Source organism: Podarcis pityusensis, assembly GCF_964106645.2.
Source record: "Podarcis pityusensis genome assembly, chromosome: 6".
NCBI classification, from domain to species: domain Eukaryota; kingdom Metazoa; phylum Chordata; class Lepidosauria; order Squamata; family Lacertidae; genus Podarcis; species Podarcis pityusensis.
In genome coordinates, this window is record NC_138030.1 from 49013027 (window position 1) to 49039864 (window position 26838).

General features: G+C 42.8%; 1 protein-coding gene across 1 annotated transcript; it reads right to left on the reverse strand.

Moving 5' to 3' along the window:
- Window positions 1-2278: 2278 nt before the first annotated feature.
- KCNA10 (potassium voltage-gated channel subfamily A member 10) lies at window positions 2279-26321 on the reverse strand. The gene is made up of 2 exons (XM_081010425.1): window positions 26255-26321; window positions 2279-4047 (listed from the first exon to the last, which is right to left on the reverse strand). The coding sequence occupies exon 2, from the start codon at window positions 3968-3970 to the stop codon at window positions 2417-2419; it is 1554 nt and encodes a 517-aa protein (XP_080866551.1). The 5' UTR covers window positions 3971-4047; window positions 26255-26321; the 3' UTR covers window positions 2279-2416.
- Window positions 26322-26838: the final 517 nt, after the last annotated feature.

Genomic DNA, 26838 nt, shown 5'->3' on the forward strand with positions numbered 1-26838 from the left:
ATTCTTTGAAACTTTAATAAATATCATTTTAAAAAAAAGAAAGAAAAGACGCATGTTTATGGAAGATACAAGAAGATTATTATAAAGATAAGGTGAGGAAAGAGAATGAAATGAAATGTGACAAGCATTGAGCAACATACCCTGGTCGAGAGGCGGGCTGCCAGTGATTGAGAGTGCAACCCTACACATATCTACTCAGAAACAAGTCCCACTGAGTGCAAAGGGACTTGCTCTCAGGTCCAGGTGTACAGGGTTGCCACCTGAGAAAGCAGCAGCAGGCACTCACCTTTACACCGGGAGCTGAACCAGGTGAAAAGGGATAGGGATGAAAGAAGGGCAAACAGAGGAAATAGGTCTAAGCAGGTGCACTTTTGGGTAAATTGCAGACAGTAGCATGCCTAGAAATATTGGAGGGGCTCAGAAAGGAGCAGCAGAAAGAAGAATCCTGTCAGAGTGAAATACAAAAGATGCTACCTGAGAACTGGATCTTTCAAGTTCTCTCATACTTAATAGTTGTAGCGTTGTTGCTAAATAAACAAGACAATCTAGAGGTGGTGTGTGTGTGTGTGTTTAATTACATACATAGTCAGATGCTCAGCTGGTAAAATTTGCTATATTTAATATCTGTTTGAAACCAATGCTGTGGATTTTGCCCTGTTAATCTGACCCACAGGGCAATCCTATGCACCAGAAGGATTGCAGTCATTGTCTAGTTTTATGCAGGTTCCCTCTTTCTGCTTCTGTAGCTTTTTTTATCTTATACGCAACTTCTATTCAACAAACAGCTTTTGGTAGAAGCTGTGAGAACAGGGGAGCAATCTCAGATTTCATTGGTAAGGACGGGGGGGGGAGAGTTTTCAGCAGTGCTGGCGGGAAATGCATAACAAGGTTCAAAAATATATGCTCAGATATATTCTAAATAAATGCAAAAAAGAGGTTTATTTTAATAGCACGTCTTGTGATCAAAAATGGCTCATAATAACCAGACATCCTGCCAAACAATTGCATATGGGTCAAATTGAGTGAGAAATCCATTGAGGAAGACCATAAAACAGCATTAATTTACCACAGCAATTCATATCGCCTAATATCATGTATATAGTAGGAAAACTTGAATCGATGCCATTAATACCTTTCTAACTGTAATTTGATACATGTCTACTTGCAAGAAAGGGGCTTATTTTCAAAGTTAGTGGCTATTAGATTGGGCTATTAGATTGCAGTGAAAATTTGCATTTTTAAAAACCTACCTTAGTAATATAGTACTACAGACACTGATTAATATTAGGAATGCTGATGTAATTGTTAATTTCTTAAAGCAAAAATAAAACCAAGTGTTCACGGTCAATGAACTGCCAATTATAGAGCTGAACAAAACATTTTTTGCAGCCGGATGTCTTCTCCGACGCTTCTGCATGATTACCAAGTGATGCATCATGGGATATTTATGCAAAGTTATTATACAGAAATAGTTCCTTTTATCTTCCTTTCTATTTTAAAGTTTCACTTCTTCTTTCCATCCACAGTCAAAATATTAGCACTAATCATTCTTAATGACTGACTTGAAAAAAATCTTCTTTTGGGGAAGTGGTCAGTTTTTGCCAAAGGAAACTGCATGGCATATTCATGATAGCTTCCCTGAGCAGGTATAATTTAGCAGCAGGATTCAGTTCTGAAAGCTGCAATGAAATAAATAATATTTCTGAGCATATGCAGAGCGCCTTCCCTTACGACCAAGGATACCTCCAAATGTTGCTGAAAACTGTAATGAAATGGAGAATATTTCTGAGCATATACAGAGTGCCTTCCCTTACTACCAAGAAAATCTCCAAATTTTGCTGAGATCAGCAATTGTGACAGGCTGACAAAAAGGGCAGCAGGAAGCTTTCCTGTTGCAAGGAGTTGCAGCAACTGCATTTTGGCACAATAGTCAAATTCCTGCTACTTCATCTAGACTAATAGCAATTAAAACAAAGATCAGTTTAAATTTTTCTTGTTGTTAATTTCAATCAACAATAATCCCATTTGTGTAGAGGAGGGAACCAGAGTATCTATGGCCAACCTAGGATTAAGGGAAAGAGCTTGTTTATAAAACAAAGCAAAAAAAACAAAACATTGATAATAAATTCTCACATTAGGGAGCAAGTATTGACCTCAAAGCAAAGAAACAAATGTGAGACAGCCTAGCACTTGGTTATAAAAAGAGACAGAGGATCAAGGAAGAGAGATAAGAAATACTCTGTTTATTCGAAAAGTCACAAGAAGTCAGATAGCAAAAATGAAAGACTGAAAAACCCAAACCAAGTTGTTGTTGCTGTTTTTAAAAAAAGAGATTGAGTTACACAGTAGACATGGTTTATCAATCGGTCAGTCAGAGACCCTTAGACCCTTCAAGGCTTATATCTTCTGTGACTGCTCAATATTTTTTTGTCTTGTCTTGAGAACAATTTTCATTTGTGTTGTTCAGGGAGTCCATACTCCCATTCCCTGTAACCACACCGGTGAGTATTCTTTCTACCTCCCTAGGTAATATTTGTCTCTCTTCATTCTCTGTCTCCCTGTGGTAGAAATAGTTAAAGTTGGAGACAATGACTGGCACAGGAAGTGCAATGGTGAGCACCCCTGCAATAGCACATAAAGTCCCCACTATCTTTCCCCCCAGGGTGATAGGACACATGTCTCCATAGCCAACAGTCGTCATGGTGACCACAGCCCACCAGAAGCCATCAGGTATGCTGGAGAAATGTGACTGTGGTTCGTCCACCTCTGCAAAGTAGATGGCACTAGAAAACAGGATGACCCCAATGAAAAGGAAGAAGATGAGCAAGCCCAGTTCCCTCATGCTGGCTTTGAGGGTCTGTCCTAAGATTTGTAGCCCCTTGGAGTGCCGGGAAAGCTTGAAGATACGGAAGACCCTCACCAGGCGAATAATCCTGAGAATGGCCAGGGACATGTTCTGTTGGCCGTTTAGCTCAGTCTGTTGAATCAGCTCCGTGGTGAGGGTCACAAAGTAAGGAATGATGGACACAATATCTATGATGTTCATAATATTCTTGAAGAACTCAGCCTTGCTGGGACAAACAATGAATCTGACAAACAACTCAAAGGAGAACCAGACGATGCAGGCAGTTTCTATCACAAAGAAGGGGTCTGTGAAGGTATTAGGGACCGCAATGGCTTTGGTTAGATTGTTAGCTTCAGCCTTGAGGTCCTTGATCTCCCTCTCATCTCTGAACTCAGGTAAGGTCTCTACACAGAAAATGATAATAGAGATGACAATAACCAGGACCGAGACCAAAGCCACCCCTCTGGCTGCACTAGAGCTTTCAGGGTACTCAAACAGCAGCCAAAACTGCCTATGAAAGTCATTGGTTGGCAGAAGAGTGACAGGGTCCTTGATGAAGCCTTCATCCTCTCTGAATTGGTCCATGGCATCTTCGCCCAGCTCATAGAAAATGATCTCGTCAGCAAAGACATCTATAGGGACGTTGGCTGGGCGTCGGATTTTTCCTCCCGATTGATAGTAGTAGAGTATCCCATCAAAGCTAGGCCTGTTTCTGTCGAAGAAGTACTCGTTCCTCATGGAATCAAAGTAGTGTATCCTCTTCTCAGGATCTCCAAGAAGGGTTTCTGGAAACTGATCAAGAGTCTTGAGCTGCGTCTCAAACCTCAGCCCAGCAATGTTTATGATGACTCTCTGGTCGCCCTCATCCATGCCCACATTCTCCAAGCCCAGGTGGTCACTGAACTCAGTAGACAATTTGGAGAATATGGTCTCATTGTTTGTGTTCTCACTGTTGATGAGAATTCTCCAGTTGGACAGGAGGCTGGTGCAGCTGGGATGCCCTTTGTGCGATTGGCCAGCAGCCCTGAGGTCATTTGAAAAACAAGGCTCTTCTGCTACCTCGTCGGTGTTGTCAAAACTAACCAGTGCCACCTCCATTTCCTTCCAAGTGGACACGTCCATCATATGGGGGTAATCAGATTAGCGGCATAAATCCCGAGGTTAGATACCGGCAGCTTGCGTCTTTCCCACGCTATGATGATCTGCAAGTGAACAGACAGAGAGACCGAGAGGATTTTATGTCTATGTGTCGCTTGCTCGCAAAGAATGAAATCAAACTGAGTCCAGGGTAACTCATCTTCAAACAAACAAAATTAATTACTTTTAATGCTATTAACTTAGTACTGCTGCTGTTATCCCTTCAAGGGAGGATTCGAGTAGGTGTTTCGCATGCACTCGTTATTTCTGCAACACCTCCCAGCACAGTGCTGAAGGTTACAGGGTTTTACAGGGGCAGTGTCTTGGATGGTTTCCAGAAATCCAGCGCCTCTGCTCTTTTCCCAGGCACTGTAGGTTATCCCTATAAGAGTTTCAAAGCAAAGATCCTTGGGGCAGGAAAAGAGGACCTTAATATTTAATTTATTAGCATCTTTTTAGGACCTGCTTCCCCCCTTTCCTTGTTTGGGGTAGAGCAGAGTCGGGCAAGCAACAGAACCCTCAGTGGCCAGTTTGGATGAGTTCAGTCTTAACCTGCTTACCGCAGCTCCCCCCTCCCCCCCCGTCATGGTTTCTGCTCCCAAACATATGGGAAATGCATTGCTCTGGCTTCTTCAAAACAAGCAGAAGCTGCAAATTTTGCATGCTTCCATGTGACAAAATGCTAAGAGGACAATATGCAGATGTTCAGCTTCTTCTGGTAACAATGCCCATTTCCCATATGTCTGGGAGCAGAAACCCATGGGAGGGTTATTCCCCATGGGCTCAGAGCAATCATCAAAGCCTCAAGAAGAAGAAAATCAGTTGCCACTAGTAAAGGCCATTGTGAGCACTGGACTGGACACACAATGCATTGTCTTCCCTACTACTACTACTACAACAAAGCAATTTTATAGCAGGACCAACACATCAAAGGGCAAAATCACACAAACTTGGATTTAAACTCATGGCACCCCAGAAATGCCAGTATCTGAGTGGTCCAAAAATAACCTGGGAAAGGGTTTATAGCATTACAATGAAGTATGGACACTTTTGAGAAAGGAATTTGTGCTACTAAAATTATTGAAAGGTATGGCACTCCTCTATAAAAAAGAGGAGCAAAAGTGCTGAAACAAATTTGGGAGGGGGTTGATTTTTGTACTAGAAATGTTTTGCTCAGCTTTTCAAATTCTCTGTTGGCTTGTAGACACCCAAAGTTCTGACAATCTGACTTTGGAATCTGATTTTTAGTTCTGTGTGGTGCTTGTTTGAGAGAAGCCAAACCATTCCCTCCCATGTCTGCACCGTTTTGTGACTATTTCCCCAGCACAGACAGCACCATTGTAAATGTACTTACACAAAGTCCCATGGAGTTCAATCAGACCCACATCCAGATAAATGAATATAGGATTGTAGCCTGAACATCTTACATTTACTCTTGTGATCTTCCCTGTAGAACACAAATTATGTCATGATTGTGCTGGAGAGATATGGCTGAACTTCAGAGATAAACGTCTTAAGTATAAAATGGGATGTAGCACACCCTTGATCACGGAGGTTAATTCCTGATATTCCCAAGTGACATAGGACAAGGCTACCCTGCTCAGCATGCTATCTCTAGCTGCTGCAATCCCAAATAGGAATGGACAAATCTGTCAATTTCAGTTATCTACCTTTCCCATTTTTCCCATTTTAAAATTCAGTTCTTCACACTTCTGTGCGGGGGGGGGGATCCTCATGAAAAATTGTATGCATTTTAATGCAAATGTCCTTCAATGAACACATTTTGATGTGCACTTTTGTCTAATATACACATTTCTGCAACCAATTTTCTGTAATGTGTTTAAGATGTTATTTCCATGAATACATGCATTTTTTGCACATTTCTCCCCAATATATGTATTGTTTCGTTGGAGAACTGTATCGCAAAATTCAGAATTCAGTGCAAATTGCTGTTTAAATTCATATATTGGCTGGAGAAGTGGGAATTAGGTAGTTTCTCATTAAAATGTGAACAAAATCAAATTTCCCCTCTGCCCCTAGCCCCGGAGGAGGGGTGGGGAGTAGTCAAGATCTAGCAATTGTATTTGATCTGCATCATTTTTATTTTGGTCTAGTCAAAAATATCTGGTACACTGAGAAGGAGCACTGGAGTGGTTCTACTGGGGCTCCTGTGAAGCCCCTAATCTCACTGCCTCTTTGTTACACCTCTACACTGTTCCAGAAAATGGCAGTAACACTGGTGTTAGGAGGGCAGCTCTGGTCCACCTCTGTGACCACTCCTGAATGAGCCCAATCCCTCCTCTACAGGAGTACATAGAAACAGATATGAAGAATGTACACTATTCAGAGTTGTGTGACCATAGTTCCTGCCACCCACCATATTTGGGAGCTAAATAAGAATTAAAACTGTGTGCAGTTCTTGTGGCTAAGATACTGGCTTTTTTTGCACTGGGTGTGTGGTCATGCATGTAGATGCGTGTGCATATATTTGTATATGGCTCTCTTTAATGCAAGGATGGGGATCCAGAACTGAATATCCCTCCATGAGCCACTTTGACAGGTAGTGGGGTCGCCCATCTGCCAGTCATCTGATGCCATAGGACATCAGGTGGTTCCAATTAAAACCTGTGACTACAAAGAAAGTATCAGGAGCGCTCCTGATTTTTCCTTTAAAGCTACGGCTTGAGTAAAAAAATGAAAAAAATGAAGTCACAGCTGCACAGATTCTTCCTTTTCAACCCATGCCTTCAAAGGAAGAATGGCACATAGTCTCTCTAAGCAGGCTCCCAATTCTTCCTTACCAGCTTGGGAAATTCAGTGCTTTTTTAATTTGTTGCATTTTCTGTCACAATTCAAAACATTCGGAACTCAAGTAGCAAACTCCTAGTTTTCTTTTCTTTTAATTTTGCACCACATCATCTTCTGTCATACATACACCTGGCATCACAGAGCATCAGGTGGGCATAGCCTGGGCCAAATCAGAGCATGGGCAAAATGCAGGAGGTGCTGCTGGACATTGTTAGGCCCATAGAACAGAAGTTCTTGATTGCTGCTTTGATGGAATCCAAAATCTGCTGCATTACTCTGCCTTGGCAACACCAGCAACACAAAGGGGAAAGCTATTGTTACTGAAAGCAGTCACTTTGCATCCATCTGCAGATGCCACAGAGCTCTGTTACCTTCTCCCTCTTACTACGTGAAAGCAATACTTTGATGATGATGATGATGATGATGATGATGTTTCACAGCACACCAAATTAGCCACAGCTCTCCCCTTAATGGAGGAAAGCAGAGCTTGTTCAGCCTGTGTATGTACAAATGACTGATGAGTCTTATCTGTGTGTATTGGTTACAGTTTGCCGTCGCCACTATTGCTGCACTCTCTCAAGATAGTAATACAATACACCATTGCCTGAGAATGGCGAATGGCAGGTGAAGTTCTAGAACCACCAGACAACCAGACTCATGTGCCAATGAAACTGCTGATATGAAACTGTTTCCAACCCGAGTAATTGCAGCTGTGTCCATTATGTGAAATGACACTTACAAATAATCTCCCCACTCATTTTCCCCATGTATGGTCATCAGATCACCCTTTCTATACACCTGAGCAAAACAGCCTTCAAATGCTATCATCTTAAAAGGGAATATTTAGGGGGGTTCTGGGGTCCAAGGACGCAGTAGATGTGGTCTTCCTTTTGCTCATCATTCACAAGGAATGTGGCCTCCCTAGTGCACTGCTTCACTGCAAAACTGCTTATGTTTTGCACATTGTAGACTATGGGCACAATATAATAAATAATAATAATAATAATTTATTTATACCCCACCCACCTGGCTGGGCTTCCCCAGCCACTCTGGGCAGCTTCCAACAAAATATGAAAATACACTAATGTATCAAACATTAAAAGCTTCCCTAAACAGGGCGGCATTCAGATGTCTTCTAAAAGTCTGGTAGTTGTTGTTCTCTTTGACATCTGGTGGGAGGGCGTTCCACAGGGCTAGAGAAGTCTCTTGCCCAAGTCCCATTGGAATGAATGGGAGCAATATGGAGACCACAGTCATAGATTGCACTGCATGAGCCCTTTTCTCTGGAATTGCCATCCTTTGCACACTCATATTTTATGAAGAATCAAGACGTTGAGGCCCAGCCTTTGCATTCTAGTTACACACACACACACACACACACTGCTTTTAATCTATATTTCTCAGGCCAGTTGTTGTTGCTCTTTTGGGGTGAGCAAAGGTGAATCTAGGGGAGCGCGACTGGTTTGGTCGCACTGGGTGCGCAACTTCTGGGGTGCTGCGGCAGGCGCCACAACTATTGACATCCAATGGAAGGTAAGAGGTAGGAGGCGGTGCCAGATTTTGGCATCACACAGGGCAGCACTGAAATTTGAGGTGTCCAGGTCCACCACTGGGGTTGGGGGGAATAAAACATTGTTTCTGTGCTAGCTTGTATGTGTGCACATGCAAAGTTCTTTTGACGCAATTGAGGGATACTGTACCTTTTAATTAAAAGCTTCCTATTTGCAGCTTCTGCTCATTTGCTATCTCTTCCTGTTCGGTGCAACACAGTTTTTTACCTTTTTACCTGCTTGGATGGATTTAAGTACTGGTTTCCTTCCACTATTTTACTTCTTTTAAATTCCATAGCAAAATAGCAATATTTCAAATAATGCAAGGAAATCAATATTCATACTTACACCCAGGCATGAACTTATATAGCTGGAACAGAAGCTGAGTAACTAACAGGCATCACATACCCCCCCGCTGCATCAAAGAGGAAGCAAGAAAATGGGAAGATGCTGCAGGGAAGAAACTTTTAATTAAGCTCTACTAAGCAGGATTAACTTCTTTAGTATGCATTATGGAAACATTATTGGCCATGTGGATTGCCGTGGCTCAATAATACAGCATAGGAGAACATCCTAACTGTTCCATTTGCACCTGCTGTGCAGATTATCGTAGGATCAACATTGATCAGTACCATACTCTGCTCTGCCATAAATGAATGCATCAAAGGCAAACACGGGAACACCAGTAGTCATGTGGACATGCTTCTATTTTCCACTGTATTTTTCTTGTTGCTTATGTATGAAAATGCACACTTTAGCTGTAAAGCTAATTGCAAAACTTACTCATAGCTAACTGCAAAAAAACTAACAAAGGAAGCCAGGGGCTGCTGGCCCTATTCATGGACTATTTAAGGGTATTAGTTGGCGTCCTTTTCAGAAAATAAAAGTACAATGTATCTGCAAAGCCACAAGGAAACATGCAACATATAACTTAGTTTTCAGCATTGATTTCAAAATGGAAAGTTGTCTCATTTACTCCTCTCTGTAAATCATCCAACAGCTGCTTCCCAGAATCTGATTAACTAATACTCTTTATCTTAAATCCTCTGCCGGAAAAAAATAAAGGTCATTTTAGGAGGTAGAGTGTTTCTCCCATCACATTCTCTTTGTAAATTAGTATATTTATGCTGTGCTTTCTCTTCCTTCCCCCCACCAAACAAGCTCTTGCCCTTGTCCCATCCCAAAATGCAGTTACATAAAATTGGTCTCACTTCAGAGAAGAAGGAGCTCTTGGGTTTCTTCAGTGACTAAAACTCACTGTAAATGGGGGGGAAAGCAGCAAAATAGATGCAGCAGTGCATCATTTTGTCCCCACCTCACCCCAGCCCGATTGCTTAGTCAAGATGACCAGTGAGTTTTTAAAAGCAAGTAACCCTCTGTAATATACTTAGCCTCAGGACTTACCGGTACAAGGCTGAGACCCACCAAAGCTCAATGCATCTGTCACATGAAACAATTTTACAATAATATTTCAAATTTTAAAAAAAACTTAGAGGAGGGAAAAAAGAAAATTCACATCTGCCTTTGCTAAGTTCTTCCGAATAGGATAAAAGCAGCAGGCAGGCAATGTAACTGACACGGCTCTCTTCTATTTTATTAACTTTACATCCGGATAGCTGGTACCTAAGAGGCTGCAGTAGCATATGGTGCTGTAGCCCAAAACATTACCCCCCTGTTTTTTCATGGGAATAAGAAAAGAAAAGAAAAAGAAGACTTTCATCTTATTGTCCGGCTGGCTTCGGGAAGAGGAGCTGAGAAGTACAGTTAACGCTCGAGACGCAGCAAAGTCGCCTTTGAAAGATGTTGATGAAGTAGCCGGGCTTGGTGGAAATGGCAGGTAAGATCAAATAACCTCCGGGACAATCTCATCTCTTATCCCATTCCACTCCTTCAATATGATCACCCTAAACTGCTTATAGAATCATCCCGCCTGCAATATTTGATATCCTTGTAGTCTAGACAGGAATACATTTACTCCAATGAGCTCCCATGTGCACCACGGGAGGAAAAGCTGGAGCATTTCCCTGTCCCTCACGAGGAGCATAATGTACTCTGCCAGGTTTCAAAACAGAAAACGTGCATGATTTTCCCAGACCCTCTCATAATGCACCCTGTTGCAACAAACAGGTCTGAGGAAGTTGCACAACAGTGTTGAAAGGATGTTTTGCGTTGCTTCAATATGTGGTGTTTTGTTTTGAATATGACTTCATTCCTTTCCTGTTGTTATTTACAGCCAATCCTTATCCGGAAACTATATCTTTTAAAGGTACTGAGCTAGACTAGCAGCCCACTGCACCCCTTGCCCCATTCCACAGCTGTTCATGTCATCCACCCTTCTGTTCCATGTGCTGTAGCCAGCAGGACTCCAGACTCACGGCATGGGGGAGAGGACCAGGGCACACATGGAGAAATTGTTTTATTATAATCAGTTATTTATGTAATGGTTATTAGCATAAAGGGCATTTCAAGTACATGTGTGGCTCTCAGTCATCAGGAATTCATAAGTAAGCAGTGAATGCAAGATTTGGTGGCATATACATACATACATATATCCCACAACCACCCTGCAAGGTAGGTCAGTTATATTATTTTCATTCAAACATGGGAAGCTGCCTTGCCCCAAATCAGGCCATTGGTCCACCTACCTCAGTATTGCTGGATAAGTGTTTAATAGTTATTGTATCTGTATTTGTTTAAAAACCAATAAAAATTTGTTAAAAAACAAAAAACACAGACTGGTAGTAGCTCTCAGACAGGGGTCTTTCTTGGGCCTACCTGAAGATGCCAGGGATCAAACCTGGGAGCTTTTGCATGCAAAGGGTTGTATTCTGCCCTTACGCTATCCCCAAATGGCAGGTGAGGGGAGAGGTTAGGAGAAGCAGTAGCTTGCCTATGGCTGGGGCAAGATTAGAACCAGGGACATCCAAGTTCATTGTTCACACTCTTCTTAGCTATGATGCTACACCAGCTTTTACATAGCATCATCAGTGTGCAAGGCACTTCAAAGAAGCAAACGAGAGAGATCCCTGCCCCAAGGCGCTTGCAATCTAAATTTCAAAGGTGAACACAACAAGTGAAGAGGAGGAAAGAGGAAGCAGAAGAAATGTGAGCTGCACATACTTACTATAGATTTGTAGAGTTGGAAGGGAACATGGAGGTAATTAATAATAATAATAATAATAATAATAATAATAATAATAATGATAATAATAATAATTATCCTGACTAGTCCAACGACCTGTAATGTAGGAATAATTTGGCCACTATGGGGCTTGAACCCACGAACCTGAGATTAAGAGTCTCATGATCTGCCAACTGAGCTATCCCAGGTTACGCTTTCGTTCATTTGGCAGTGAGGTGAGGAATGATGTGGGAGACCCAGTGGCTGCATCCTGCAGTCTTGGTGCTTCAGAGTTTTAAAGGTGACATGGCAACCCGATGCACAATAACAGTGGGGAAGAGGAAAACCTCAGGAACACTTGCCACAACATGTGCATACAGAGTCAGGAATAACAGTCAATCCCCCCTTTCCTTGGCAGATGTATCTGCATATTACAAGTGGCTGAATCACCTGTCCCTCGTGTGCATGTACTACTTGCTCAGGTGTGCATGTAAAACGTTCAGCAGTTACACCCAAATACCTTAATGTGGGAAGCAGCCTTCAGAATGATCCCGGGCCCCTCTGAGGCCTTTCGCTCAGATATTGCAGCTAATCCCTGATGCTACTCGGTATTTCTCAATGGAGAGGGTACCAGGCAGAGAGCTTGCTCACATACTTTCTAAAGGACCCTCTAATATCTCAGCCCAGAGACCTGATCTCTACGCAAAGAACAAAAGCAAAGATTAATAAACACTCAGTTAGGTGTGCCTACCTCTTGCCTGAGACCATGAGGACAGTAGGCTCCTTTAGCTAGGGTGCGCTCACACTCACTTTGAGGCAGCCGTAGCCACTCTGAATCCCACAAGCAGCTCATTTTAGTCCAGGTTCCTGCCACAGATAGTGGTCAGTGCCTTTCAGACAGCTGTTATGACTCAAGCCATAACGCCGTGAGTGTTTATATCCTTTGCAAATAAATAAATAAAGGAAATTACTTCTATAATGAAGCTGTGGATTAAGCTCACTATTAATACACTTAGCTAATATTTGCCCTCCCTTAATCCTGTTAACTTCTTTGCCTCGGTATCATACTGTTGCAGTGAGTTCCACAAGTTAGATACGTCTCTTGGAATTTTTTTTGTAAAAGAAGTATAGGGTTCCTATATATAAAGCTCAGTAGTTATTAGAATTCAGCAGAATAAATTAATCGTGTAATACAGAGTTACATATTTCACATGCATGGAATATGATAGCTGGTTACTAAAATTGGTTGTGTTACCAAAATTTATAAAACATAACAAATGATAATTCAAAGAAAGTATTGGGCATTTTAATAAGTACTGCTTCACTAAATGCTGACTTTCATGTGCTTATATTAATCAGTATTTTCACAGCCAGAACAATTTATACGGCTTTTAAAGCCCTACGTATTTTCACCTACATATTTATTTCTGACCAAACTGCAGGAGGCAGTGGAAGACAGGAGTGCCTGGTGTGCTCTGGTCCATGGGGTCACGAAGAGACAGACACAACTAAACAACTACACTAATAATATTTATTTCTGCTGTTTAATGCTGCTGTTTAGTTTTTATCAGTTTTTGTTGCTGTGATTCGATCGTTGTATCTGATTTGATGTTGTCAAACCTCTGGAGTCTGTCTGAAGAAGAGTAGGATAGGGGTTGGGGGGGTTTCGCCTTAAAGCAACAATTAATGTGTTCCCTAGGAGGAGGAGGTCTTACCCCTGAGCAGATAGTCATAATTAATGGAGCTGTGAAGGGTGGTGGGATCAGTGCATTATTCCTTATTTGTTAACAGTTCTTTGCTTCTGGAATTCTTGTAGCCTAACAGAAACTGGATCCTAGTTCTGTTGGCTGCTGTTGCTGCTGCTCAGAATATAGCAGAAGAACCTTGCAGGTAGCCTGCTATGTAGGCAGCATGCTGCAGATGTAAGGAACCTTTTAAAGTATGCATGACGTGGAGCTAGGCTGGCCATGTACCCTACCTTACAGTGGGTAGTGGTCAAACCCTTAACTGAAGGTCTGTCTGTCCCAAGTCTAGTTCAAAGAAGGAAGAGCAGGGGCTTTGAAAATGCCCATCCATGGGGAGCAGCTGGATAGCAGATAGCGCAGGCTCCTGGTCAGTCTCCCCCATGATGGTGTTATATACTGTATTTCTATCGAAATTACAGTAACTATCTCTAAATTTGCATCTATAGTTCTAGGCCATCTAGGCTCTCGCCCCCTCTTTTTGACCCTGTGTAAGCGGCCACCCTTTGTGGAACTGTTTGGGTAAGAGCCCCTTTCTGGTCAAATGTTTGTATCCAACTCAACGGTCATAAAAATATCATAAAACTAAATAAAAAATATAAAATGATATAAATTAAGGATCCCTGCTTCGCAGAGGGTTGGACTAAATGATGCTTTGAGCCCCTTCCAACTCTACAATTCTACGATTCTAATTATTACTATTATTATTATTATTATTATTATTATTATTATTATCATCATCATCAAAACATCCAGTATTCTTGCCATCTGTAATTTTCTCTTGGGCGGGGAGGAAGATCCAGACTTACATATACCAGACTGTGTGTGTGTGTGTGCGCGCGCGCGCATGCGCGTGCGCGTATGTATGTGTTTGTCTCTTGCCAGTGCCACCATTAGCACCACTCATCAATGAGAACTATGGGTCCTGGGTGCACTGAAGCCAATCTGAGTCTTCCTGGAGGACAAAAACAGGAAATCTTGCCCTGCCTCCAATCATGCATGCACATCTTTAACATTGGCAAAAGGCTACCAGCAGTAAAGATTCAGCACCACTTGCTCAAGCATGTCAGCTGCTATTTGGAACACTTGGTCATCATTGCCTTTAAAAGGCCTTGTCTGAGAAGTTTCTCATTTAAGAAATGCATTGGCTATTGGTCCTCATTTGAAGCATTTAGTGTTGAGTTTTGACCTCTGGTGACACCCCCCCCCAAAAAAAAGTGTGCTAACAAAGCAGATTATACTGGGGAGAGTTGGAGCAAGTGAAGATGGCATCTTTACCAGGTGATTTATGGGTGGTTCTTCTGCTAATCCACACACACTTCAAAGAAGAAGAATTGTCAACAATATTTTAAATATTTCCAAGGGTTGTTGTGTAGCTATATGTACTTCTTGTAATGTGATTTCTACCTTAATTCTAAGCACTGAGAATGTGAGATGTTTCTAAAATCTGATTTGATCTTAATCAAAAGTAATCAACATATGACATACTCATTATTATATTCATATATTTGTAACACAGTACAAGTATTACCTGCAAGCATGAAAACTGGCTTCTCTAATTCAATATTCTGCCCTAACTCACCCTTACTGAAATCAGTGAGTCCAAAAAGGACTCAACTTTGGGTGATCATGCCAAATTTTAACAATTTGTTACAACTGATTTCAAGTTCTATTTCTAGCTGCAGTTTAATTTGATTATACTTTTTCTGTTTCAGGGTGGGGGCAACAGAGATGTTTCATGGGAAGCTATGTATGTTGTTCTGTCCTTGAAAGAATTTCTGGCACATGAAGAAGCAAAATGGACTACGCCTCATTTCTCAAAAGGACAATGAGCATCTGCCAATAAACCTATAGAGGATAGCACCAAACATGTCAACGGTTTAAAGACTATGGCTTTGTAGTTGGTTAGTTCATTTTCCTCTACATCAACAACTCCATTACTGTGTAGTGTTTGCTTGGACAGCACAGAGGAAATACTGGGTGTCTTTACAGCCACAACAAATAATCAGAACAGAGAAGCCTAGCTGCATTCCTGCTGCCAAGAAATTGGCTGGTAGTAAGTTCAAGACACACAAAAGGAAGCACTTCGTGCAATTCATAATTAACTCATGCAATTATTGCAAGCTGTGCTGATGGACGCTAGTCCAGATAACTTTGAAGAAGCATCAGGCAACATTTATAAAGAATAGGCCCATCAACATCCATTAGCCATGATAGCTAAACATGGAACCTCTATACACAGACCAAGCTTCCCAGAGGCATCTAGCTAACCAAGAAGACATAATGTTCTGCTAGATGGAATTATTAGTCTGATCCAACAGAGCAATTCTTATTATTTTCAAGATGTATCTCCACTAAAGGAATAAGTGAACCTAGACCAATTTTTAATGTGATACGTGATTCCTAGCTTAATGACCTTCTTCCCAGCGATATGCAATTGACCCTATCAGTGCTGGTCTTCAAAGAGGTTTGGAAGACTCACCTCTTCCAGCTAGCTTTTTAATTAAAATTACCTCATTAAAGTAGCTTCAATAACTTTAAAAGGTTCCTGCAGTTTTTCCGGTCATATTTCCATGATGTTATGTGCTGTTCATTATTTGTAAAATAAAACATTACCTTAAAAAGCGGGGGGAGAATATTTTATTAAGGTTGTTGGGATTATAAGAGTATTAGTTTTAGTCTGCTGGCTTATGTCCTGTAAGATGACCTTAAAACCACAGTGTTCTGTGGATTTTGTTTTTGCTTATTAAAATTATGAGAACTGCAAAGAATGTCTGGTCTTTCCTATTGTGTGATTGATTCTAGAAGTTCTTTAAGTTAGTTTAATGGAGTCACCGTAATGATGTGAAATAATGATGTATCTGCAGGTACATCAGAGCAGTGGAGAAAGTGGAGATGGAAAATGGAATGGCTTCGCCCTCTTTCACTGTCTGAAACCCTTTAAAACTGGGGCAGGATCTCTGAGGATCCCTCAGTTCTATATGTTTTATCATTCCTCCCACAACCCATGGAAGTAGCCCCTGTGGATGGGTTGGTTTAGCCCTCTAAGGCCAGACTCATTCAAGTAGGAAGGTAAAAGGAGGGAGTTGAAGCTGATGCTTCTTTTGCTGGTGATAAGAGTTCAGAAAGTTTTAACAGACCGGAAATATTTCTTCAACTCCGCAGCAGAAGTTTGCCTTATGTCTGTATTGGTGTTGCTTTCTGAAAATTTATAAAGATGAACATGCTCACAGAGGAGTAGGGCGTACATAGATATAAGAATCTATATATATGTTTTGGTGTCAGGGCAGGGATGGATGTTTAGGACACAGTAATGACAAAGACAGTACCTGAAGCCAAATAATTTGCAACTGTGCCAATACCACCACACCACTTGGTGTGATTTTTCACCTACATTGTAAGTGTGATGCATCCAGACACAGAGAAGTAAATGTAGACTCAAACCAGACTCAAGAGTTCTCCTTGGAGGCCCACGCTTAGAGTCCTGTCATTAAGTTCTATATAAACTTGCTTAATAAACTATTGCCAACTCTTGTGGGAAGCTTGTATCAATAGTCAAGCTTCAGCACAAGAGAACATAATGAGAGCATATTTCCTGACTCACCATCAGTATTGACCTGTGTATCTGCTGTAAGACAGGAATGTTTCATATGAGCAGTACAACATCAGAAGAGGGAGCTTGAGCATGATTGCAGCTCGTCCATGATTTGAAACATTTGACCTTTTAAGAACGGATGTACTGGCTCTTAGTCTGCTTGCACTGCCAGAATGGCATAGAAGAACTTCGCTGTGCGAATCAGATTCTCGCCCAGTGCTGGGGATGCCTGCCAAAACTGCTTCAACTTGAAACCTCAGGCGCAGAGGCTTGTCTTCTTGTGTGAGCAGTGACAGCCAGACTTGTTTAATCCCCTCCTCCAGTTTGCACATTTTATTCAGATTTTTGCTTTATAAATAAAAATCAGATTAACAAAGAACCTGGTACACCCAGTACACGCCATGAGACAGAGGAAATCTTTCTGATACCCAGACATTCAGCGCATATTAATCAACCGTGGATTAACCGGGTCAGCCTGTAATTTAATAACGAGAGAGATCAGAGATCAAAGCTAAAAGGCAGACTTTCCACATATAAAAAGCAGCTAAAAACCATCAGCCATTAGAGCCCGCTATCAGTTAAGTGAAACTACATGTGCTTTCACAATGACATATGGGCTTGCCCTAGAAAAACAAGAACTCTGTTTCATAGCAAGTAGTTTAGTATGCTCCTCAAAGATCTTTCTCAGTAATATTACAAGATGCAGAACTGTGAGCAGCCTGGTACCTGATAGGAGTTTTGATGCCCTCTCTGAAGATTTGAGATTCTCAGTCACACAGGAACCACTTTATATATTCTCCACCAATGAGGAGGGAGCACCAAGTTGGTTCTGCAGAGACCACAGCTTCTACAAAGGTATCATCTAGGTGTCAGAGTTGATTAAGGCCTCTCCAGCTGTGGGGGTCACAGCCCTTCCTCACTCTTCTGCTTTATGCACATGCAGTGGTTTTGGTGAAGATGACTAGATTTTGTGGGATGTCTCCCTGAATAGATGACAATGAAGGTCTGGCCAGAAACTGCTCTAGATCTGAGGGTGTCTTGTTCAAAGTGAACCCTGGATGGGCTCCCTCCTGTGTGAACAGCCCTACTGGGGCTTACCTGGTGAAACAGGCGACAGCAATACAACAAGTAGTATTGAGTGATTGAGATTGGCCACCAATTTAATTTCCCATAATGTCCCAGAGTGGTACTACACTAGGGGAATTGTGGGACATTAATATGGCAGCTGGACGCAGCTGGGCAGGACTGGGCCTGCTGTGACCTGCCTTGCAGCAGGGTAAATCAACCTGATAAGACAATACAGTGGTACCCCGCAAGATGAACGCCTCGCAAGACGGAAAACCCGCTAGACGAAAGGGTTTTCCGTTTTGGAGGCGCTTCGCAAAACGAATTTCCCTATGGGCTTGCTTCACAAGACGAAAGCCCATAGGGAAATCTCCGGGGACCTCTTTTAAATGCTAGCGGTGGGGAGCAAAGCCTTCCCCCCCCCTCCGGCCTTCAGAAGAGGTCCAGGAAGGCTGGCGGGGGCCGAAAGGCTTTGCTCCCCACCGCCAGCATTTTAAAAGCAGTCCGGGATAGCAGGGAAGCGCTTCCCGCTATCCCGGACGGCTTTTGAAGGCAGGAGAGGTCCGCGAAGCCTGGGCGCGCTGATCTCAGCGCGCGCAGGCTTCGGCATGCCGGCAACTCTCCGCAAGCAGCGGCAGCGCTGCCGCTGCTCGTGGAGAGGTCCGCGAAGCCTGGGCGCGCTGATCTCAGCGCGCGCAGGCTTCGGCATGCCGGCAACTCTCCGCAAACAGCGGCAGCGCTGCCGCTGCTCGCGGAGAGGTCCGCGAAGCCTGGGCACGCTGATCTCAGCTCGCGCAGGCTTCGGCATGCCGGCAACTCTCCACAAGCAGCGGCAGTGCTGCCGCTGCTTGCGGAGAGGTCCGCGAAGCCTTGGCCGGACAGCTTTTGAAGGCAGGCGGGGGGGACAAAGACTTTCGCCCCCCGCCAGCCTTCAGAAGAGGTCCAGGACCTCTTCTGAAGGCTGGCGGGGGGCAAAAGTCTTTGTCCCCCCTGCCTGCCTTCCCAGGGGCTTTTACATCGCCCCGGACAGCGGAGAAGTCCTCCGCTGTCCCGGGGCGATTTTAAAATGCCGCCCGCCAGCATTTTAAGATCGCCCCGGACAGCGGAGAAGCCCTCCGCTGTCCCGGGGTTTTTTAAAATGCTGGGGTGGGTGGGAAGAAAAGCCCTTGTGTCCCCCCCCCCCAGCCTTCAGAAGAGGTCGGGGGACAGACTGTCCCCGGACCTGGTCTGAAGGCGGTTTCCCTAGGAACGCATTAATTGATTTTCAATGCATTCCTATGGGAAACCGTGCATCGCAAGACGAAAAACTCGCAAGAAGAAAAAACTTGCGGAACGAATTAATTTCGTCTTGCGAGGCACCACTGTACCCTAAAGGCAAAATGGAGACAAGAACTGGTGTCTGATTGGTGCAACCAGACTTTTTAAAGTGCTGGCCCTAGCAAATGCATTTAATTTCCAGTTTAGGCAAGAAAATGTTTTGGGCTGGCAATATGGGTAGGGGGGGACCCATTAGATCTACTTGAGCCCATGAGAAATCTAGTAAGCCTTGGGGGCAGGACAAGATCTTCTAAAAGATTCCTGTTGAATCAAATCAATATTACTGCTCTCTGGTCTCTGCTTCTTGGGCATTTTTAGCATGGCAGACATTTTCTGGCAAAGCAGCACCATAACAATACATTGCTGTAGGAAATGCTTCACTTCAGATCAGTCAATGTATGCTTGCAGTCAGAAAACATTTAAGTGGCCATTTGTCATTTATGATCTTGCTGAGATTCCTGCATTGCAGGGGGTTGGACTAGATGATCCTTGGGGTGACCCTTCCACTTCTACAATGCTATGATTCTGTGAAGTGCCAATGGTTCTGAATATTCTATTGTTGCTCTCAAGTTATGCTCTAGAGGGGAAGTCAAGGGAGCCACCTAGTGGCACCTGAAAGCATTACAGTAAAGCAAGAACAAAACTTTTAATTAATTGCAACTGATGCTTGCAGAGCAACTTTTCGGAATGGGGGAGGGCTAGGTTCTAAGCTAGAGGCCTGCCCCTTTAAGGCTTTCCATCCCTCAAGGAAAGGGGAAGAGCCTGGAATGGGTGAAATGACCCTGGCAGCAAATTCTTCACTAGGAGATCTTCTTGGAAAAGTTGCTTTGCTGCATCACATCCCACATGGGAGCCTTGTTAGCACTAGGACTGGCAAGACTCCCATTTTTAAAGCTGGTGGTTAGTCAACACCACATCATGTGGCAGCAAATTCACTATGGTGAAGAGATGCGCTTTCCCTTCTCTGCCAGAATCTCATATTGACTTGTGTCTACAAGAGTAGCTTCTAGAGGTAAGATGTGTGGCCTGTTCACTGGCTCTACATTTCTAGTGGCTATTGGCAAAGATATTTACAGTGGTACCTCGGGTTACAGATGCTTCAGGTTACAAACGCTTCAGGTTACAGACTCCGCTAACCCAGAAATAGTGCTTCAGGTTAAGAACTTTGCTTCAGGATGAGAACAGAAATCGTGCTCCAGCAGTGCGGCAGCAGCAGGAGGCACCATTAGCTAAAGTTGTGCTTCAGGTTAAGAACAGTTTCAGGTTAAGAACAGACCCCCAGAACAAATTAAGTTCTTAACCCGAGGTACCACTGTACTTTGGTGTGGGATAAATGACAAGGCTACACATGCCTTTCAGTTTTATTTTTACTTTTTAATGTTTTCAGTGTGTTTATACCATTGCAATTTTTTAAGCTGAAGACAATTCTTCAGCAATTTGTGGGGGTAGAGTTGAAAGCAACAGGTAATTTATTAGAAATAGGAGGGGGGTGACAACTCTTATTTTAAACAAGGTAGCCAGGGGGATTATTTCTTTCAAATACATATACATCCTGAAAATTTCTAAGAAACTTGCATACCCTTTCAGAAACAGCAACCCCCTTTCTTTCTTTCTTTCTTTCTTTCTTTCTTTCTTTCTTTCTTTCTCTCTCTCTCTCTCTCTCTCTCTCTCACACACACACCGCAACACACTGCTTTTTCACTGTTTGGGGATCAGGGTTTTTATGGGGTGACATAAGTCTGAGTTGCCACAGCAGCATATCACAATTTTTTGCTTCATTTTTTAAAGTAACTTGCCTGATTTAATATACAAAGCACATAGGAGACAGTTCTTCATCACTTTTCTCAAATACAATGGTAACTCGGGTTACAAACACCTCAGGATACAAACAATTCGGGTTGCAGACTCCGCTAACCTGGAAGTAGTACCTTGGGTTAAGAACTTTACCTCAGGATGAGAACAGAAATCGCGCAGCTAAAGTAGTACCTCAGGTTAAGAATGGTTTCAGGTTAAGAACAGACCTCCAGAACGAATTAAGTACTTAACCCGAGGTAACACTGTACTTGAGATTGTGTTTTGATGGCTGCAATTTCGGCTATTAGTCAGAAAGTATATGAATCATCTGGCACTGGTTGTTTTTCAAATCCCATGAAATAGCTATTAACAGTGTTACAGTAGCATACAAAATTGCAGGTCATTCAGCTCCCCTTTTCTTTTTCCCAGTTCAGGTACAAAATATAACAGTGACTCAGAGAGCAGTAAGGAAAAGGGGCAACAACCTCCACTTGCCTTGCCTCTCCTTCTAAATGGTGCAGATTGATCCCACAAGCAAATGGGAAGTAGTGATGAAGACAAAGTGGTGTTACTCAGTTAGGAAGACTCTTGAAGTTGGGTTGCTCAAGCCCTACCTCAGGGGTGGGGAACAAGATCTGGCCCATGAACCAGATTGGTCAGCCCTCGACCCTCTACAGGCCAGCTTTGACCGGCGGGCAGGACCACCCACCAGACAATCCCCTGAGATCACAATGTCCGGTGATTGACACCTGGGAAAGTTCAACGGGGATCGCTGCAAGCACTGATTGGCAAGCACTGAAAGGTGGTGTGGTTACAGCGACCACCTTTCAAGGCACACTCCCAGAGGCTTGCTCCATTAGCACAAAGCAGTTTGCATCAAAAGGGCTCACTAAGATGTAGGGAACAAGCCCACCTCATCCCCCCTCCACAAAAACCTGGAGATGACATTGCTTTAAAAAGCTTATCACATGGTACCTTTAATTATGTCCAGAAGCACTTGTAACATGGTTAAATCCACAGGGGAGGAAACACCCCCATAGCCACTCCATTCACTTGTAGCCACTGTGCCATAAGTTTTTAAACAGCTACCCCTAGAGAAGCAGGAGTACATCAATTGCTCTGCATGTTTAGGTGACCTGACCTGGACTAATACATCAATTGCATTAGTCATTTAGATTTTGCACTTCTCCAAATTTTACAATACAGTTCTTGTCTCAAATCACATACCCCAATGTGTGAAAAGCTTGTCCCAACATTATTTTAGGGCAAAATGTTTAGAAATGCATACGTTAAGGTAAAAAAAGTCATATTTTGCGGTAAAATAGTATTTTAAATACTTTTTAAAATTAAAAAAATCTGTATGAAAATCTGTTTCTTTTTAAAAACAACAAACCCAGATCAGTGCAAAAATGAGACTTACGGTACTTCTGAATGAACGCATGTGAAATTACCATGGACTGAAATTAAACTGAAGTTCACCCTTAGGGACCGTAGAGCTGCCGGTCTTGAATCACCCATACCACAGAAAACATCGAGGGAGACCACTGTCAATACTTTCCCTTATGAGGTTCAGTTCTGAGAAAGATAGAAACGGGATTGGGGTGACGCGGTCAGGGCTGGGGTGCCAACCTCCCACCCACCAGCCGGGGTGCTATGTGGGCCCAGATGCCTGGCTGCAATGCCGCTCTTTCTGTGAAAGGCCGCTATCACAATGCTATCCCTCATTTTTAACTGTAAACATCCTCACTTGCACACAAAGCCTGATCCAAGTCCAGTGATATCAGTTAAAGCTCTTTGGCGCTAGCGTGGTTTGCATGAACACTTCTAAGTCAACAGAACATCCCCTGCAGAAGAAAAGCCTCACAGCAGATTAGCTGATTAATGTTAATGCATCCCGAGTATACTGCTAAGGTAGCACACTCTGAGCTTTTGTCATTTTCTGTTCTATGACATTTGATAGTCTAATTACTGTTCTAATTGCTGTACCACAGGACATTAGATCTAGCCAACAGAGGTGTTTTCATTTCCTTTGGAGAAACACCGGCGTTGCCACTCTGCATATTTAGCACATCTTGTATATTCCACACATTCACTTTTGAATATGGAAACATGCTGTTCTTAAACACACACACACACACACACACACACACACACACTTTATATTACAAGAATTCATCAACAAAAGGTTTTTTAAGCAGGCTTTTAGTTAGAAACAATATTCTCACTGATATAGGTGACTACCTGCAACAGGGTTAGTGATGTCACTGAACTCATATTTCAAGGGTTGCAAGTACAATTTTCAGGAGACTCATCACAGCTCAACGGCAAGTGAATATTGTAACCCCTGAATTCCCCTTCCACCTCTTCCAGCTGACCTCAAATCTGCTCCCTCCCACCCAAGCAGCCCACTTTCAATGCATCCTGATTCCCCAAACCTCTTGTAGGAACATAAGAAGCTGCCTGGACCACTGATCCACCTTGTACAATATTGTCCACTCTACACCACCTGGAAGCAGTCCCCCAGGGTGTCAGGAAGGAGTTTCTTGTGGCTCTACCTGGGTTTGAACCTGGGACACCATGCACTTGAACTAGGGACTGCATGTTGAGATTCTTACATTGCAGGGGGTTGGACCCTCGGAATCCCTTCCAACTCTGCAATTCTTTGATTCCTCTTCCATTCTCTTCAATGCCACTAAGCTCCAATGGGTGGTAGAAAGATAAAGATAGGGAGGGAGGGAGGGAAGGAAGGAGGATTCCTATCCCTCCCCATTTAGCACTGCAAAGTAGCACACCAGGCTACAAGACTGGGAAATGTAATTTCCCCAAGGCAACTGACATTACAGGAGCTCTTGGGAAAATTACATCTCCCAGGGGCTACTTCAGCCTGGCTTTCGACACTCCTATGCAGTACGCACAGCTGATTTTGGAGGGGAGAGGAGAAAGTAAGCTCCTTCCCCTCCTTCCCTCTTTCTGTGGCTTGCCGTAGTTTGCTGCTGGTGCTTAGGAACCAGACCTCCACTGCAGCTTGGGTCACATTCACACCATACATTGCAGGCACTCACAACACTTTAACAGTCATGGCTTTCCCCCCAAATCCTGGGAAATGTCATTTTTTAAAGGGCGCTGAAGATCCAGGCACCCTTAACAAGCTACAGTTCCCAGTATTCACCATGACTGTTAAGTGGTTTGAATGTATGTTGTGGGGGTAACCCCAGTCATTGAGGTGAGAGAATGGGTCAGTGGGTTTGATGGATTGTAGGGACTGTTTCAGTGGAAAAGAAGGGAGGGGTTTCACACTGACTGACAAATAAGCTGATTGAAAATTGACATAGTTTGGTCCATTGAGTAGTTATGGCTTTGCGTAGCTTGTTTTCCCCTTTTGCCAATAGCTAAGCACAGGGACACCACACCAGACTGGAACCACAGTGCGACGGTAGAGGGGTTTTTGACCATTTTGTCTCTACTTGCAGTTCCGTTCCTGACTGGATCCTTACAATATGCAACCACAGAGGACTGGGCACAATCTCAGTTCATGGCGTATGATGGCGAGACCTTGAATATGTTCCAAAACTTCACCAGAGGTCCTAATGAAATGCCCTGGGATCTTTCAGGATAGAGTCATAGAATCATCATCATCATCATAAATTTTATTTATACCCCGCCCTCCCCAGCCAAGGCCGGGCTCAGGGCGGCTAACAACTAATAATAAAAACAAGTTGAATGAATACAACTTAAAAACAAGATTAAAATACAACATTAAAACATTAAAATGCAGCCTCGTAGAATTGCAGAGTTGGAAGGAACGCTGAGGATCTCCTAGTCCAACCCCCTGCAAAGCAGGAAGATGCAGCTGTCCCATATGGGGATCAAACCTGCAACCTTGGTGTTATCAGCACCATGTTCTAATCAACTGAGTTAAATGTTCATTGCAGGTAAGGATCTTGAAAGACACCGAGAGAACGCAACCCTTTTCTTTCTTTCATAGTTGCACTGAAGGTGCAGCTATTTTCACCCCTGCATACCACACACAAGATCACACAACTAGATGTACAGTGAAATTGTGAACAACTTTTAAGAATTCCTTCCTCCTTTGCCTGAGGTCACTCCATTGTGGAATGGTCTAGCCCACTGAAAAGTGGGAAAGAATTCCACTACATTGAATGAAAGGTGTCACAGATATCTGAGCAAACTGACATCAAAATCTCATGCAGCATAGCAGTTTAATTTCATTAAATCACATACCAAAACCAGTCATTCATACACCTTCCATTGTCTGAAGCAAGAAGGTCTTCAGAGGGCTAGTCAGCTTGCAGGTGAGATCTGGGCCTTACTGATTACCAACTTTTAATTAAAGTGTGGCCAAAACAATTGCTTTGATCCCAGATGTCCCTTCTTCAAATGAAAGAACTCCTTCCATTTGTAGAAGCCCTTTCAAGCCAGTGGAGGAGACCAATGGTAGGAACCAGGTGATCTTCACCACTTCTACCTTCCACTATAACATCACCATGCCAACCTTCCCTGCACATTGTTCTTGAAGGTTCTCCAACTCAACTAAAGAAACGAAACTTCGAAAAGCTGTGTGAGATGCTGCTGCTGCTCCTCCTCCTCCTCTCTCTGTTGAGTGCAACGATCCAGGCACAACCTTAAATTTGATAGACCCCAATTTTCTTATAGAGCCTGATCCATAAGAGAGGCAGAATATACATACAGCAAAATCACCACCACTGGTCCATAAAGCAGGCAGATAACAACACATTGTGGACATTGACATCCCTAGTCTTGAAGAACATGCTGTGATATGAGGATAGGACTGCATAATATTGGAATAATTTAATGAATTCCCCTTAGGGCCACAATACTGCGAAGGGTGTTCTCCCAGTTTTGTTTCTTCACTTGAACAAAAACTAGTCACCATTCTGACCATTTTTTAAATACAATGCAAATTATTCAGAGCAAAATCATCAATAAACATGAACAGTAGGAATATTTATATGAACACAAGGAAAACAAAATTCTGATTCACATGGATTTTCCTAAATTGAGGTTATTGTCTTGAGGTCCACAAATGGAGGCATTGTAAGATGCTTCATTTAGAATTGTTAACTAAACAGCTTTTGTTCCATTTTAAATAACTGAGTTGCTGCAAAAGAGATTGTTTTACTACACCCATTGTACCCTGTCTGATTGTATCTTGTTATGTTTCTATCACATCATTCCCCCTGCCCACCAAATGGGTTCTTCTTTTAAAAAACAATGCAATATAAATATTCAACAGCTCACCTCAGATCCAATTCAGCTGGTCTTTTGAGGGGCAGGAACTTGCATGGGAAAGGCTGAGATATCTCCAATTGTCCCAGATGTGACTGGTGTCTGCTTGTTATCTCCGATACAAAGATAAGCATTAGAAAGAGTTTGCCTTGGCTAAGACTCAGATTCAGAAACACTATATGCTGGTGAAATCTTATCTCCTTGTTGTCATAGGCTTTAAAAGGAATTGTTCTCAAAAACGGGAGCAGCATCAAACAGAGACTGGGTGTTCTTGTGCGCTTAAGTGACACAGGCAATGTGATCCACAAATTACTTAAGCAAGTATAATTGCACTCAAGCCAGGTTAATCTCGCTGAAGTCACTGAGACTAAACCACTTTGGAAACAATTAAATCAATTACTTCTGGATTCAGACAAGGTTAGGAAATAAATTGTCCACATGGATAAGATTTCCATCAACTAAGATATTGCTTGCTCTTTATGTATGCAAAGAACTCTTCACTCCAGATTTGTGCATGGATCAGAAATTGGCGAGCCCTAAGTACCCATTCATATATTCTTATATTTCCTATTGATTTCCAATAAGCTCTACAGTTA